Source organism: Oncorhynchus nerka, linkage group LG2 (assembly GCF_034236695.1).
Source record: "Oncorhynchus nerka isolate Pitt River linkage group LG2, Oner_Uvic_2.0, whole genome shotgun sequence".
In the NCBI taxonomy this organism is placed as follows: Eukaryota; Metazoa; Chordata; class Actinopteri; order Salmoniformes; family Salmonidae; genus Oncorhynchus; species Oncorhynchus nerka.
This window is the reverse complement of record NC_088397.1, coordinates 80,199,714-80,214,847: the sequence shown is the minus strand read 5'-3', so window position 1 is coordinate 80,214,847 and position 15,134 is coordinate 80,199,714. Positions and strand designations below refer to the sequence as shown.

Genomic DNA, 15,134 nt, shown 5'->3' with positions numbered 1-15,134 from the left:
AGCATAATGATTATGGCTCTAGGTTGCAGGAAGAAAAACATTTCAGGTGTTAGAAAATTTCCAAATTGTCCAACTTCACCACCCAGCTATCCTAACGTACTTTGTGCCCCCACAGATTTTTGGGGTTCATGACGCCCCTTCCTGGAAGTCCACTCAGTGCAGGATTTTGTTCCAGCACTAACACACCTGATCCAACTAATCATGGTCTAATCTGAAGATCAGGATTAGTGATTAGCTAAATCAGGTGTGTTAGTGCTGGGGTGGAACAAAAGCCTGCACAATCTGCTATAGCTCTCTCCAGGACTGCAATTTTCCATCTCTGCGAGATCCAAATTGACGGTCCCACACCCTTGATAAGATCCAAGGTCCCTATTCACATCGTCTAAGAGTAGGAGTGCTGATCTAGGATCAGGTCCCCCCTCTTCATTATGGTTTAAAAGGCTAAATTGATCCTAGATTAACTGATCCTACATTCTACTCTAAGACGTTTTGTGGATACGGCCCAAGTTCTCCGCTTCCGTTGGCGGGCCGTGTCTCAGGAAGGTTTGGCAGGCGAGATGAATTCTCCTAGGTGACTCATGCAGCGTTCCGTCATGTCCTCCTGCTTCCTGCGCCCTCCTCGCGCTGGTAGCCCCATGTCAGTCAGCAGATTAACTAAGTCAACAGCGAGAAGACATGCTGTCAATCAACCGCCAGATAGGAACTCCCCCTATGCATTTTAAACATGAAAATGTGCCAGTCCCCAATTAATACCCCCTCACCCAAGCCAAAAGGCCTGTCAGACTGGAATTAAGAGAGATGGTGGCAGCTGGTGTGTTTGCCCGTGCTCGTGTTTGCTTGTCATCCAGTGTCCCCATGGTCAAAGTGTTCTGGCGGTCACTCGGGTGTGATGGAGGGTTTGAGACAGGCCACTGCACCACTTTAAGGAGGGGAAAATACAGAGGAAATGAGATTTTGCCTAGGTCCGTGATCCTCAACCCTGGTCTGCAGACCAACACAGGATCCTGGAATGTTGTTGACCCACAGACTGTTAGCGAAATTACAGCTCTCAAGTGCTAGTTGTAGGTGTCCCTCTAAGCGGGAAGGACAACCGGTTGCCAGTCCTTGGTAAAGTAAGGACCGTAGCATGCCGGTCCCTGATATAACAAGGTTGAGAAACATTGAAGATTCAATGTGTTCAATATTTGTTAGTTTCAGGTTTTGTCAGGTTGTCTATGTGTCCTCCACAGTTCTGAAATCTCAACGCAACTGACAAAATCTGAACCAGTCCAGTTGAAATTTGTCTTCCAATACATTTTTCCATGAACGTGATGTGTGAAGAAATGTAAGAACATCATGAAGTGACAGAACTGGATTCATCCAGCCACAGGATGTTTATAGTAAACCATGTCAACCTATTGATTTTGGTGGCTGGGAGCAGGGTGGCTGGGGAGTGTAATGGAAGGGGGTGGGTATTAGGCACAGACAGGATGAACATCCCAGGGGAGGTCAGGACTATTTAGAGATGATAATTGGAATTGAGTGGATCTTACGCACACCCCGCGTCCCTAAACACCTCTGAGCTGACCGCTGGGAGGGAAAGGAGCAATGAGGACGAGGTGAGGGAGGGAGGTGGCGGGGGGCATTTGAGGTGGGGACATAAATAGAGGAGGCTTCAGAGATATCATCAGAAAGCAGCTCTACAACACTCATCGTCGCCTTGGGAAAGTGATTTGACACTGAGTTGCTGTATACCAACAGGTTTGAAAGTAATAGAAGTGAGCAGCGCACATAGACTGACTTGGTGGACATCAACAGTGATAACCGATTCCATACAACAAGTATTATCAGACTGAGGATCTAAGGTAAGAATTGCTATGATTTTTGCTATTGGATATCAATGGGTTAAAAAGTGAGGGCTGAGAGAATTTTTGCATTTGCTTTAGGTTTTATGCTTTCCTATGAAGTATACATTTAACCCATAGATAGCTACATTTTTTGGTTCCATTGTATGGTGAATGAAGGGTGGCAGTACCAGTATATATTTTGGAATTAACAACCTAAAATTACGCTTAATATGCTCTTTATTTTCAATCCTGCCTTTCTAAGTGGAATCTTGAGAAGAAATGACCACAACAATTGCCTATGAGACCCACTGTAAACGTACTGTTTTTGTCTGTGGAGATTTTTCCCTGTGTATAAATAGTATTCATGTATTGTATTAAATATTTATCCTGCATAAAATTAAGTTATGAGCTGAACACAAAAAAAACTTGAAGGTTTATTGCTTTTTGTTTCTCCAATTGTGCCTCTTCACCAATATTTGAATAATTACCCTCATTTGCCTGGCAGATCAGACGCCGCCATCACACTTCTAACACCAATGTAGCAACCATGTAGCAGTAGGTATGGCCACATGGGGATGTTCAACCCCAGTTGTCTAACCCCAAGGCAAGCATAGTCTCCCTAGGCAGTCGGTTGCCTCCCACAATGTATCCAATGCTACTGTTGCCTAGGGTCGGGTTTACGAGACTAAGGCAAGCATGCAATCCCAAGAGAATGAACTCCCTTGAGAGCTCTAGGGTCATCACAGTATTCTCCCCCTTCTCCACTTTCTCTCGTTCCCGTGGCGTGAATTGTATAACGACCCCCCATCCCACCCTTTCTTTCCTTGTGAAAGGTGTGCAAGCCTGACAGGTGTCTCATGCTCTCTTACCCACACCCTCCCTCTCCTTACATTTCTCCAGCTCCAGTGATGGTGAGTGTGGCTAGGCTGGTGTTGATGCTGGGGCTGCTGCTGTGTCTGGGAGCCCAGCTGTCCTCCTCCCAACACTGGTCCCATGGCTGGTACCCAGGAGGCAAGCGGGAACTGGACTCATTTACCACGTCTGAGGTGGGTCACAGTACTACAATCACAATGACTCAAATGGATATTATGCATGTGTAAAATACACAGCAGCCATTTGTGTCACCATCATTATCTATCTATCTATCTATCTCTCTCTCTCTCTCTCTCTCTCTCTCTCTCTCTCTCTCTCTCAGATTTCAGAGGAGATTAAACTCTGTGAGGCAGGAGAATGCAGCTACCTGAGACCACAGCGAAGGAACATCCTTAGGAACATTCTTGTGAGTGCAGGGGCACCCTTATTAAAAATATTGCAGTCAGAGTGCAGTATGCAGCAAATACTACATCCAACTGCAAAATTACTGCAGTAATTTTGCAGTGTAACTGCAGTTAGAGTGCAATATAATACTGCAGTTATGCTGCATCCAAAATAACACAGTCGATGTATCAGGTGGCATTCACGTAGGCCAGGGATACAGTACCTCAAATCTGAGCCTGGGAGGCCGGAATACTGCTAGTTTAATTTTCACTGATTGGCCACTCAGAGCCAGAGAGCCATGTTCCGTAGCCAACCGTTGTGGAACATTGCAGATTCTAATCCTTATTCAATGTGTCAGAGAGGCATGTTTGTTGTACATAATGTATTTTTATATGAACGTTCCATAATAATGTTTCATTGTCACATACACCGGATAGGTGCAGTTAAATGTGTTGTTTTCAAGGGCATATGGACATATTTGTCACCTTAACTGCTCAGGTATTTTAACCAGTGACCTTACAGTTACTGGTCCAATGCTCTAACTAACCGCTAGACTACCTGCCACCCTTTAATGTTGTGCCCTGCTGAATGCAGCACTGGTGTCCCAGGTCTAAATCAGTCCCTGATTAAAGGAGAAGAATAAAAACCCACTTGTGTGTGAGCATAGGAGTGTATTGTGTTACATGTGTTACAAGCATGCTGCATAGAGGTGGAAATGGGGAGGGGGGGTATATTGCACCTGTAATTCATATGGTGTTACTCTCTTTGCAGTTGGATGCCCTGGCCAGAGAATTTGAGAAGATAAAGTAACCTTACAACTGAAGCTGACTTAAATCCTTCCTTGTCTATTTGTTTATTTCAAATGACCGCTATTCTAATCTTATGTCCTTTGATCCAATTTGATTGTTTATCAATTTTGATAATGTCACATCCCTCCTTTACCCTTTGCACCCCCTTTATTGTCCCTTTAGACTCAATTACAGATGTAGCATCATGCACATGCCATTTCCTGTAATAAAGTATCTATTTTGTTATTAATGTCTTCATCTTTGTCCTCTTCATTTAATTTGATCCAAAGAAAGAATAGGTATAGAAATATACTGAACAAAAATATAAACGTATAATGCCAAGTGTTGGTCCCATGTTTCATGAGCTGAAATTTTTGTGCGTGTGGAAAATGTATGGTATATACATTTTCCACACGCACAAAAATGTTATTTCTCTAAAATGTTGTGCACAAATTTGTTTACATCCCTGTTAGTGAGAGTTTCTCCTTTGCCAACATAATCCATCCACCTGACAGGTGTGGCATATCATGAAGCTGATTAAACAGCGTTACACAGGTGCACCTTGTGCTTGGAAAAATAAAAGTCCACTCCAAAATGTGCTGTTTTGTTACACAACACAATGCTAGACATGTAATTGGCATGCTGAAGGTCTACCAGAACTGTTCCCAGAAAATGTAATGTTCATATCTCCACTATTTTGAGGTGCTGAGGAGTATTTCTGTCTGTAATAAAGCCCTTTTGTGGGGAAAAACTCATCCTGATTGGCTGGGCCTGGCTCCCCGTGGATCGACCTGGCTGCCAAGTGGGTGGGCCTATGCCCTCCCAGGCCCATCCATGGCTGTGCCACCACCCAGTCATGTGAAATCCATAGACTAGGCCTTAATACATTTATTTAAATTGACCGATTTCCTTATATGAACTATAACTCAGTAAACATTTGGAAATTGTTGCATGTTGCCTTTATATTTTTGTTCAGATTTGAAAATACAATTGAGCAGAAAAACATAAACAATACAGTAAAAGGTTCTCAGTTATTATATGCAAGTTGAGCACACAGAATTCCCAACCAAGTCTAAACAAAACTTTAACTTTACAGAGAGTAAATAATGTTATGTTTCACTATATTGGATTGGAGTGATCCATATAGCTCACATAACCGTGGTTAAAATACGTAATCTTAGTTATCGTGTTCTGCTAACATGTATCGACACATTGCGCCTGCGTTGCTCAGATAGGAAGAAAGATGGAGAAGGGAAGTATCTGTGCTCCGCTGCTAGCGGAGTCAGATACTGAAAATAACATTATTTCTACTCATAACGTGGCTTCTGTATCAGATGCTGACACAGTAATAAACACTAATAATACCAATAGTTCACAGATTGAAGGTGAGTTCATTAAGAACGCGAAATTACAGCGTCTGGTGAATGGATGCCCAGTTCGTAGCAAGCTAGCTAGCAATGCTGACGTTAGCCAAGGGCGTTCTCAAAGTTAGCTAACTGTTAAATGTCGAATTAGGCACTTTTGCCTATGATAGGATCAACTTTAGCGAGCTAGTTATCCGATATGACCACTTTCTGTCGGTTAACAATCGTGTCTTTCCCATGTGAACGTCGTTTTACGCATATCCTTGTAATCACTGCCAGCTAGCTAACTATTAGCTATACGTTAGCTAATACGTATAAACACTTGACTGGGAGGCCCTAAAGTAGCTGCCATTGCATTGAAGCCAATTTGCTAGCACAATCCCCCCACTACAGTTGCTGTCACATTGGATGGGTTAGCACGAAATTATTGACTAGTTATTCAACTCCTATTCAATCAGAACCGGTGCCTGGGTTAAGAAACTAGCTATACACAGCAAGGCACATTGTTTTTGTCTTACCTGGGTCACCAGTCTTGAAATAGGGTCTTGGCTAATTTATTCAAAACTGCTGCCTAACTAGCTAAACATTGTTACAGTGTATTACCTCTTGTGAAACTTTTTGACTTGTCTAGTATTACATTCAATTCCATTATTAGGCATAGGCTATCTCTTTACACAGTGCTCAACATGACTGGAGAGAGTGCAGTACCAATAGGTTGTCAACATCAACAAAGAGTTGTTTTCAGTTCATTGCTATACTTAATATAACTAACTTGTGCAGTAGTAAGGGACTTGTATGCCAATTCTGTCAATTCACATCAGCCATATTGAAAATGCCCACACACTGGTGTTCAAACCTTCTGAACATCAAGTTCAGTTCTATTTCTGCTATCTTGTTTACCATCACTAAAGGGTGCGGTTAACATTTGGTAAGTACTGTACTTTAAAGTAGTATATGTGTGTAGAAATCCAGTTTCTTTATGGGACATTTTGAAAGTAAAGGTTGTGGAAGCAATAGCCATTTTGAGTTCTAGCAATAGCACGAAGTGCATTCTCAATTGTAGATGGTTTGAAACGATGATTTATAACTCCCAAGATTCAAGCATGGGCATGCGTCAATGAACCTAGTATGTAGCCTGCCGGTGAATTATTCTCCATGGAGTCCTCTCAAAATTAGGAGAGCAAACAAGTGGGAAAGGAAACATAGTTGATTTCTAAATTAATATTACAGGGTGTAGTCAAGGCAAAATATGGGCACTTTATAATCAAGACAGATAAGTTATCAGTAACATTGAGTAGAGTTTTTAAGGCCTACTTTACGGTTTATGATTGGGGTACAGTTAAAATGATTTGTGATTAGGCAGAGGAACAGTGCATTGTCCTCACCCAAAGTTTCAGCCACATTTGAATTCAATTTTAGTCCTTCTACCGAAAGATGGTAGTGTACATGATACACCGTCTGCATGCAAGAGATTACAGTATGTGTTGCTTTCTGTTATTATATTTCAGAATGAGCCTTGACAGCATTTGGAATGATCAATTCAGTAAAAGTGATAGTAAGAGTGTTATGGCTTCAGACATCTGATACTTGGAATACATTATGTAGTGAAGTAGATCGTGTACATGTAATGAACTGAGCTTTCACCCTACACAATCGACACAGTAGGTTAGAATCAGTGATTTTCATACCAGTTTATCACATTAAAGGGGCACTTTCTAACCTCACATTCATGATCTCCAGCATCATATCAGTGTCTACATTATGTGCGAACAGTGATTTGTCTACGTTCTGTTGTCAAAAGGATCAGTAGAAAAGGTCCTAATGACCCCCAAATTAGATTACATCTTATCAATCTAATATGAATCAAAATAGTGCATTAGTGTTACTGTAGATCACATATAAACATTTAAACATCAGTGGGGAAATTCACTTGCAACAAAGACTGACATTGATTTATTGCAAGACTCAGGTTTGGCAGTCATTGGGTCGAGAAATTTGAATCTGAGTAGTGAGGTTGGTTCTTTATAGTTGTACTTCATATTGTTTTTTCCAACGATATGGTCACATTTCCTTACTCTTACAACTTGCCCTCTCCATTTTGTCAAATGTCCAAACATTTTCTCATTCATCTGCACACGTGGACTAAGATGTTGACTTGAGTGAAGACCTATGGTCGCTCTTAACTCAGATGCTGCTTTCAATAAGCTCAATGTTTCATAGTTATTTTATTTTTGTCTTGGTTATGTACAGTACACATGTGGGTCGGTGGGTCCCAGGTTTTCTCTTTCTCTTCATGCAATCACAACAACAGCATGGTGCAAGTATTTATCTTCTGTTTTGAGGATTTCATTTTGTATTGTGTATTTTGTCTTTCATCCAGGCAGTCTTTTGTTCAGAACGTTCCCTGAACATTCAAAAATGTTAAAGGAGTGTTCCCTGTTCCCAGCAGACTTGGGAGAAAGTGACCTGAAGGGTCTCTTCACGGACAGCCACTGCCATGTGTGTGAGGCTTCTCTGCTGTTCGAGTCCCAGAGGATCGCACACTACGAGGTATGTGAGTGTGTGTCTGTCTTCCACGTCTCAACACTTGTGTTGTAATTATGATAACCAATAACATTTAAACAGTACATTCCTTTAGGTCTCAACGCACTTGACATTGTTTTGGGGTAACTCGCTCCACCCACCACCAATGTGTCTGTCTACCCACCAACCCAAGTTTAATTCAACAGATACCATCTTCCTCATCATATTTTAGTGTGTTCATTTTACGAGTTGAATGTCTTAATGTTAGCCAACTGTACAGTTTGAGCTCTGCAAAGAAGCTAGAGAAAAAAACTGTTAATGCCCTCTGACTGCAGGGAAAGAAGCATGCTCAGAAAGTGAGACTCTACGTGCAGACCAAGAAAGATGAGAAACGAAGTAAAGACTTCCAGGTAAGACTTTGATGGAACAGATGCCTGGACAAAATGTTATTTGCATTTTTTATTTAACTAGGCAAGTCGTGTGTGTGTGTGTGTGTGTGTGTGTGTGTGTGTGTGTGTGTGTGTGTGTGTGTGTGTGTGTGTGTGTGAATCCAGCTTCTGTAGCAATTGTATGAACCCAATCCCCATGAAATCAAAATTAGACACTGTGTTGACGTTCCAACCATCAGAAGGGGAAAGGGGGGGATACCTAGTCTGTTTTACAACTGAATGCCCTCAACTGAAATGTGTCTTCCGCATTTAACCCAACCCCTCTGAGTCAGAGAGGTGCGGAGGACTGCCTTAATCAACATCCGTCAGAAGGGGCGTCTCCGGCGCCCGGGGAACAGTGGGTTAACTGGCTTGCTCAAGGGCAGAACGACAGATTTTTACCTTGTCAGCTCAGGGATTTGATCCAGCAACCTTTCGGTTACTTGCCCAACGCTCTAAACACTAGGCTACCTGCAGTGAATGCCATGATCTCATCCCTAAAGTGTTGTTGTAATGGGTCCGACATGGTCCAATGCGTTCCAACCCGATCCAGGTGAAATCAATAAGCTTCTAGAGAGCATTAACCTCTGAAAGGTTGTAGACTATCATGTTATTGTTACCGTTATGAGTGTGGGTGTCTGATGTTGTGTTGAGCAGAGAGGAATCACTATGGACAAGGACCGCTTCTGTGAGCTGTGCAGCATGGTGTTCAGTTCTCCGGTGGTGGCCCGCTCCCACTACGACGGCAAGGTCCATGCCAAGAACCTGAGAAAACAGGCCCTCTATCCCACCACCCAGCCAGCAGGTTAGTACGGTCTATATCACACTGTCTAATAGATAGGTTAGTACAGCCTATATCACACTGTAATATACAGGTTAGTACAGCCTATATCACACTGTCTAATAGATAGGTTAGTACAGCCTATATCACACTGTCTAATAGACAGGTTACTATAGCCTATATCACACTGTATAATAGACAGGTTAGTACAGCCTATATCACACTGTAATATACAGGTTAGTACAGCCTATATCACACTGTAATATACAGGTTAGTACAGCCTATATCACACTGTCTAATAGACATGTTAGTATAGCCTATATCACTCTGTCTAATAGACGGGTTAGTACAGCCTATATCACACTGTCTAATAGACAGGTTACTATAGCCTATATCACACTGTCTAATAGACAGGTTACTATAGCCTATATCACACTGTCTAATAGACAGGTTACTATAGCCTATATCACACTGTCTAATAGACAGGTTACTATAGCATATATCACTCTGTCTAATAGACAGGTTAGTATAGCCTGTATCACTCTGTCTAATAGACGGGTTAGTACAGCCTGTATCACACTGTCTAATAGACAGGTTACTATAGCCTATATCACACTGTCTAATAGACAGGTTAGTACTGCCTATATCACACTGTAATATACAGGTTAGTACAGCCTATATCACACTGTAATATACAGGTTAGTACAGCCTATATCACACTGTCTAATAGACAGGTTAGTACTGCCTATATCACTCTGTCTAATAGACACGCTAGTACTGCCTATTTCACTCTGTCTAATAGACAGGTTAGCACAGACTATATCACTCTGTCTAATAGACACGCTAGTACTGCCTATTTCACACTGTCTAATAGACAGGTTAGCACAGACTATATCACACTGTCTAATAGACACGCTAGTACCGCCTATTTCACACTGTCTAATAGACAGGTTAGCACAGACTATATCACACTGTCTAATAGACACGCTAGTACCGCCTATTTCACACTGTCTAATAGACAGGTTAGCACAGACTATATCACACTGTCTAATAGACACGCTAGTACCGCCTATTTCACACTGTCTAATAGACAGGTTAGCACAGACTATATCACTTTGTATAATAGACAGGTTAGTACAGCCTGCATCACTCTGTCTAATAGACAGGTTAGTACAGCCTATATCACACTTTCTAATAGACAGGTTAGTACAGCCTATATCACACTGTAATATATAGGTTAGTACAGCCTAATCACACTGTCTAATAGGCAGGTTAGTACAGCCTATCACACTGTCTAATAGACAGGTTAGTACAGCCTATATCACTCTGTCTAATAGACAGGTTAGTACAGCCTATATCATTCTGTCTAATAGACAGGTTAGTACCGCCTATTTCACACTGTCTAATAGACAGGTTAGTACAGCCTATATCACTCTGTCTAATAGACAGGTAATTACAGCCTATATGACACTGTCTAATAGACACGCTAGTACAGCCTATATGACACTGTCTAATAGACAGGTTAGTACAGCCTATATCATTCTGTCTAATAGACAGGTTAGTACCGCCTATTTCACACTGTCTAATAGACAGGTTAGTACAGCCTATATCATTCTGTCTAATAGACAGGTTAGTACCGCCTATTTCACACTGTCTAATAGACAGGTTAGTACAGCCTATATCACTCTGTCTAGTAGACAGGTAATTACAGCCTATATGACACTGTAATAGACAGGTTAGTACTGCCTGTATCACACTGTCTAATAGACAGGTTAGTACAGCCTGCATCACTCTGTCTAATAGACAGGTTAGTACTGCCTATATCACACTGTATAATAGACAGGTTAGTACAGCCTATATCACTCTGTCTAATAGACACGCTAGTACTGCCTATTTCACTCTGTCTAATAGACAGGTTAGCACAGACTATATCACTCTGTCTAATAGACACGCTAGTACTGCCTATTTCACACTGTCTAATAGACAGGTTAGCACAGACTATATCACACTGTCTAATAGACACGCTAGTACCGCCTATTTCAGACTGTCTAATAGACAGGTTAGCACAGACTATATCACACTGTCTAATAGACACGCTAGTACCGCCTATTTCACACTGTCTAATAGACAGGTTAGCACAGACTATATCACTTTGTATAATAGACAGGTTAGTACAGCCTGCATCACTCTGTCTATAATAGACAGGTTAGTACAGCCTATATCACACTTTCTAATAGACAGGTTAGTACAGCCTATATCACACTGTAATATATAGGTTAGTACAGCCTAATCACACTGTCTAATAGGCAGGTTAGTACAGCCTATCACACTGTCTAATAGACAGGTTAGTACCGCCTATTTCACACTGTCTAATAGACAGGTTAGCACAGACTATATCACTTTGTATAATAGACAGGTTAGTACAGCCTGCATCACTCTGTCTAATAGACAGGTTAGTACAGCCTATATCACACTGTCTAATAGGCAGGTTAGTACAGCCTATATGACACTGTAATAGACAGGTTAGTACTGCCTAAGCACACTTTCTAATAGGCTGGTTAGTACAGCCTGCATCACTCTGTCTAATAGACAGCTAATTACAGGCTATATCACTCTGTCTAACAGGCAGGTTAGTACAGCCTATATCACACTGTCTAATAGACAGGTTAGTACAGCCTATATCACACTGTCTAATAGACAGGTAATTACAGCCTATATGACACTGTAATAGACAGGTTAGTACTGCCTAAGCACACTTTCTAATAGGCTGGTTAGTACGGCCTATATCACTCTGTAATAGCCAGGTTAGTACAGCCTATATCACACTGTCTAATAGACAGCTAATTACAGGCTATATCACTCTGTCTAACAGGCAGGATAGTACAGCCTATATCACACTGTAATAGACAGGCTAGTGCAGCCTATATCATTCTGTCTTATAGACAGGTTAGTACAGCCTATATCACACTAATAGCCAGGTTAGTACAGCTAATATCACACTGTCTAATAGATAGGTTAGTACTGCCTATATCACACTGTCTAATAGACAGGTTAGTACTGTCTATATCACACTGTCTGATATACAGGTTAGTACTGTCTATATCACGCTGTAATTGACAGGTTAGTAATGCCTATATCACACTGTCTAATAGACTGGTATGTACTGCCTCTATCACACTGTTTAATAGACTGGTAAGTTATGTCTAATAGACAGGTAAGTACTGCTTATATGACTGTAGTTTGTTCATTGTGTTAAAGTTTATTTCACTCTGCCTAATAGGCAGGTTAGTACAATTAATCTAATACTATTATAGTCAGTGGTTAAAACTGAACCCACACATCTCTCTTTCGCTATCAGACACTCTCCCTCAAAGGGGCCTCGGGTTGGCCATACCAGGCCCACTCCAGGCCTCTGGCATTGACCAGGGAATGGTCGAGGAGGGGGGGAAGGGACCCCAGAACACCTCAGAGACTGTGGACCTGAGTGACCCTAACAAGCACTGCCGCCTGTGTGCCGCCTCTTTCAACAATCCCCACATGGCCCAGCAGCACTACGCCGGCCGCAAGCACCAGAGGAACCACTCCCGCCAGCAGCTGCTCAAAGACCTGGGAGAGGACCCTGCACAAGGTACCCATGTCCTACGCTGTCTGTCTGTCTGTGGTAATAGACCGGTCAGTGAAATGGGTGGAAAGGAAAGCATGCCTGGAGAGGAAAGGAAGTAATTGGCCAAGGTTTTTAATCCCTCAAATAGCTCCATCTTTTCTCAAAACAAGGTTTCTGTCTCCTCTGAGGTGTAATTATAATATTCTGTCCACTATTCCTGTTTGCAGCCAACTCCTTCACATGTCCGGTGTGTAACATTAAGCTTGACTCTGTGGAGATGTACCACGCTCACATGCAAGGAAACAAGCACCAGATCAAGTAAGAGGACAGCCACATTCATTTTGACCTCATACATTTCATGAAGAACACACTTTGTTTCCCCAAAACAGATCATTTTCACTAAGTTCCCAGCTCTGCACTATGTCAAAGTATGTAACCCTTTGGCTCTCACCCTGTGTCCCATCAGAGAGAAGAAGGTTGTTGACCTATGCAAGTCTCAGAAGAAGGTGTATGATTCGTTCGCAGATGAATTGGCCGACTACATCCACGTGCAGAAGGCCCGTGGTATAGCCCCAAAAACCAGCTTCGGGGCTACCGGGGAAGAGGAGGAGGAAGAGGGAGAAGGAGAAGCGAACCTCAGCAAGGTTGACGGCCAAAATAAAACCACCTTGGGCCTTCCTCCTTCTTCCCGCCCTCCTCTTCCTCTCATCTCTCTTCCTCTGCATCCTGCTGCTGCCTTTTATCCTCCTCCACTTTGGTGCCCGCCCTATCAGGCTCCTCCCACTCACTTTGGGTTCAAGGGAGGCACCTATGAGCAAACGGCCTGGGGCCACACTTTCCCTCAGCCCTTCCCCCCAGGATCTGCTCCGGCAGGCTTTATTGGCTGGCCTAAAGCCAGGGGGAGGGACAATGAATGTTCAAGCTCCTCCTCTTCCTACACAAGCTCCTCATCTTCCTACAGCAGCAGCAGTGACAGCAGTGACAGCAGTGACAGTGACTACAGGCACAGAGAGAGGAAGAGGAGGAAGAGGAAGATGAGGAAGGAGAGAGGGAGGAGGGCGAGAGAGGAGGACTCAGAGGAGAGGAAGAGGAGGAGGAGAGGGAAGAGTCTAAGAGATGATGACACAGAAGGGAGAAGAGGAAGAGAGCATGACGAAGAAGTGGAGGAAGAGAGTAAGAGGAAGAGAAAAAGACTGCACTATAGTAGCAGGAGTCACAGGGAGGGACACAGGGCAAAGAAACGCCGGGAAGAGGATGAAGAAAAAGAAGGAAGGAAGGAGGAGAAAGAAGAGAGTACAGAGGAAAGGGTGGGAAGAGGAGAGGAGAAGGAGGTGCATATTCAGGCTGAGATTCAGGAAGAGATAGAAGAGAGGGAGCAGGCCAAGGAGACCAAGGCCAAACACAGGAAAGACAAGAAGAAGACCAAGGAGAAAGTGGACACCAGGACAGAGGAGGAAAAGCTATGGGATGAGTCCATCATAGGCTTGTGATGCAGAGAACCTCCTGGAACCCAGAATCTGAAGGCTAAAGCCAGGAACATACTCAATGCAAATATGTCTAGTGACATGATAAAAAGTATACAGTTGGTGAACATGAACAAAAGCAACCAAGTTCTACGTGCTTCCCGAACTTTGTTAAGCAAAGTAGGCTCACGTGAAGACGTGTTACCGATCCATTTGGCATCACAATTTGCAGCAAACAAGCTTCCATGTTCTTGTTTTTTTTATGTTCACCAACTGTCAGCTCTTGATGATGTCACTAGACGTCTTAACGCGTTAAGTATGTTCCAAGTTTTACAGCTGTCAAGCCGGACATTACAGACGTCAACAACGACAACAACATTGGCTTACGACGACTGACGTTACACAGTCATGACACAAGCAGTAGTGTAGTAATGCTAGCTGGCTAGCCATATGCTTAGTGTAAAATAAGGGTTTGTGTCATGAATGTAATATAGTTTATTCACATCAGCTGCCATGACTGTTTATTACGTCTGCTATAACGTGCTTCTGACAGCGAGATGATGGGTGTACAAGAAATATGTCATGTTGTCGGCAACCTCGACACGCAACTCTATTGCACATCCATTTTGAAGTAACAGGACACTTCACGGCGCAAAATAATATAATGTTGCAATGACATTAAAGGCCCAGTGCAGTCAAAAATGTGATTTCCTGTGTTTTATATAAGGTTACAAAGGGAGGGTATGTTACTAGAAACTTTTTAAGTTTACTTTTTAAATACCATAGTTTTGGTACTGTATCTTTCAAGGGTTTTATGTAACCTGTCACAAAACATCTAGTGGCCCATTTTGGAACTTCAGATTATCACAGGTGTCTGTAATCATCTCTGGCCCTCTGTATGGCCTTAACACATGTCAAATATATTAAATAATTAAATACGATTTAAAAATAGACTGACAAACCATTAAAACATTATCCTACATATAAACCAATTTAGTTAAAACTGTTGAGTTTTTACTCTGAGAATTAGAACCATCTTGGTGATGGGGCAGTATTTTCACGTCCGGATGAAATACATGCCCAAATTCAACTGCCTGCTA

At 42.4% G+C, this 15,134-nt stretch overlaps 2 protein-coding genes across 3 annotated transcripts; both read left to right on the top strand.

Annotated features, from left to right (window-relative positions):
• Positions 1 to 1,502: 1,502 nt before the first annotated feature.
• On the top strand, positions 1,503 to 4,127 carry LOC115146243 (progonadoliberin-2-like). Its single transcript, XM_029688211.2, has 4 exons — positions 1,503 to 1,844; positions 2,727 to 2,872; positions 3,022 to 3,105; positions 3,855 to 4,127. Exons 2-4 carry the CDS (start codon positions 2,735 to 2,737, stop codon positions 3,891 to 3,893), a joined length of 261 nt encoding a protein of 86 aa, XP_029544071.1. The 5' UTR covers positions 1,503 to 1,844; positions 2,727 to 2,734; the 3' UTR covers positions 3,894 to 4,127.
• A 965-nt stretch (positions 4,128 to 5,092) lies between these two features.
• Positions 5,093 to 14,736, top strand: zmat1 (zinc finger matrin-type 1). Of its 2 annotated transcripts, none has more exons than XM_065003341.1 (7): positions 5,093 to 5,256; positions 7,685 to 7,785; positions 8,094 to 8,168; positions 8,844 to 8,991; positions 12,326 to 12,595; positions 12,799 to 12,889; positions 13,038 to 14,736. In XM_065003341.1, the coding sequence occupies exons 1-7, from the start codon at positions 5,115 to 5,117 to the stop codon at positions 14,059 to 14,061; spliced, it is 1,851 nt and encodes a 616-aa protein (XP_064859413.1). In that variant the 5' UTR covers positions 5,093 to 5,114; the 3' UTR covers positions 14,062 to 14,736. The 2 variants fall into 2 exon arrangements, with proteins under 2 accessions (XP_064859413.1, XP_029539533.1); XM_029683673.2 differs by having other exon boundaries at positions 7,682 to 7,785.
• The last annotated feature ends 398 nt before the right edge of the window (positions 14,737 to 15,134 follow it).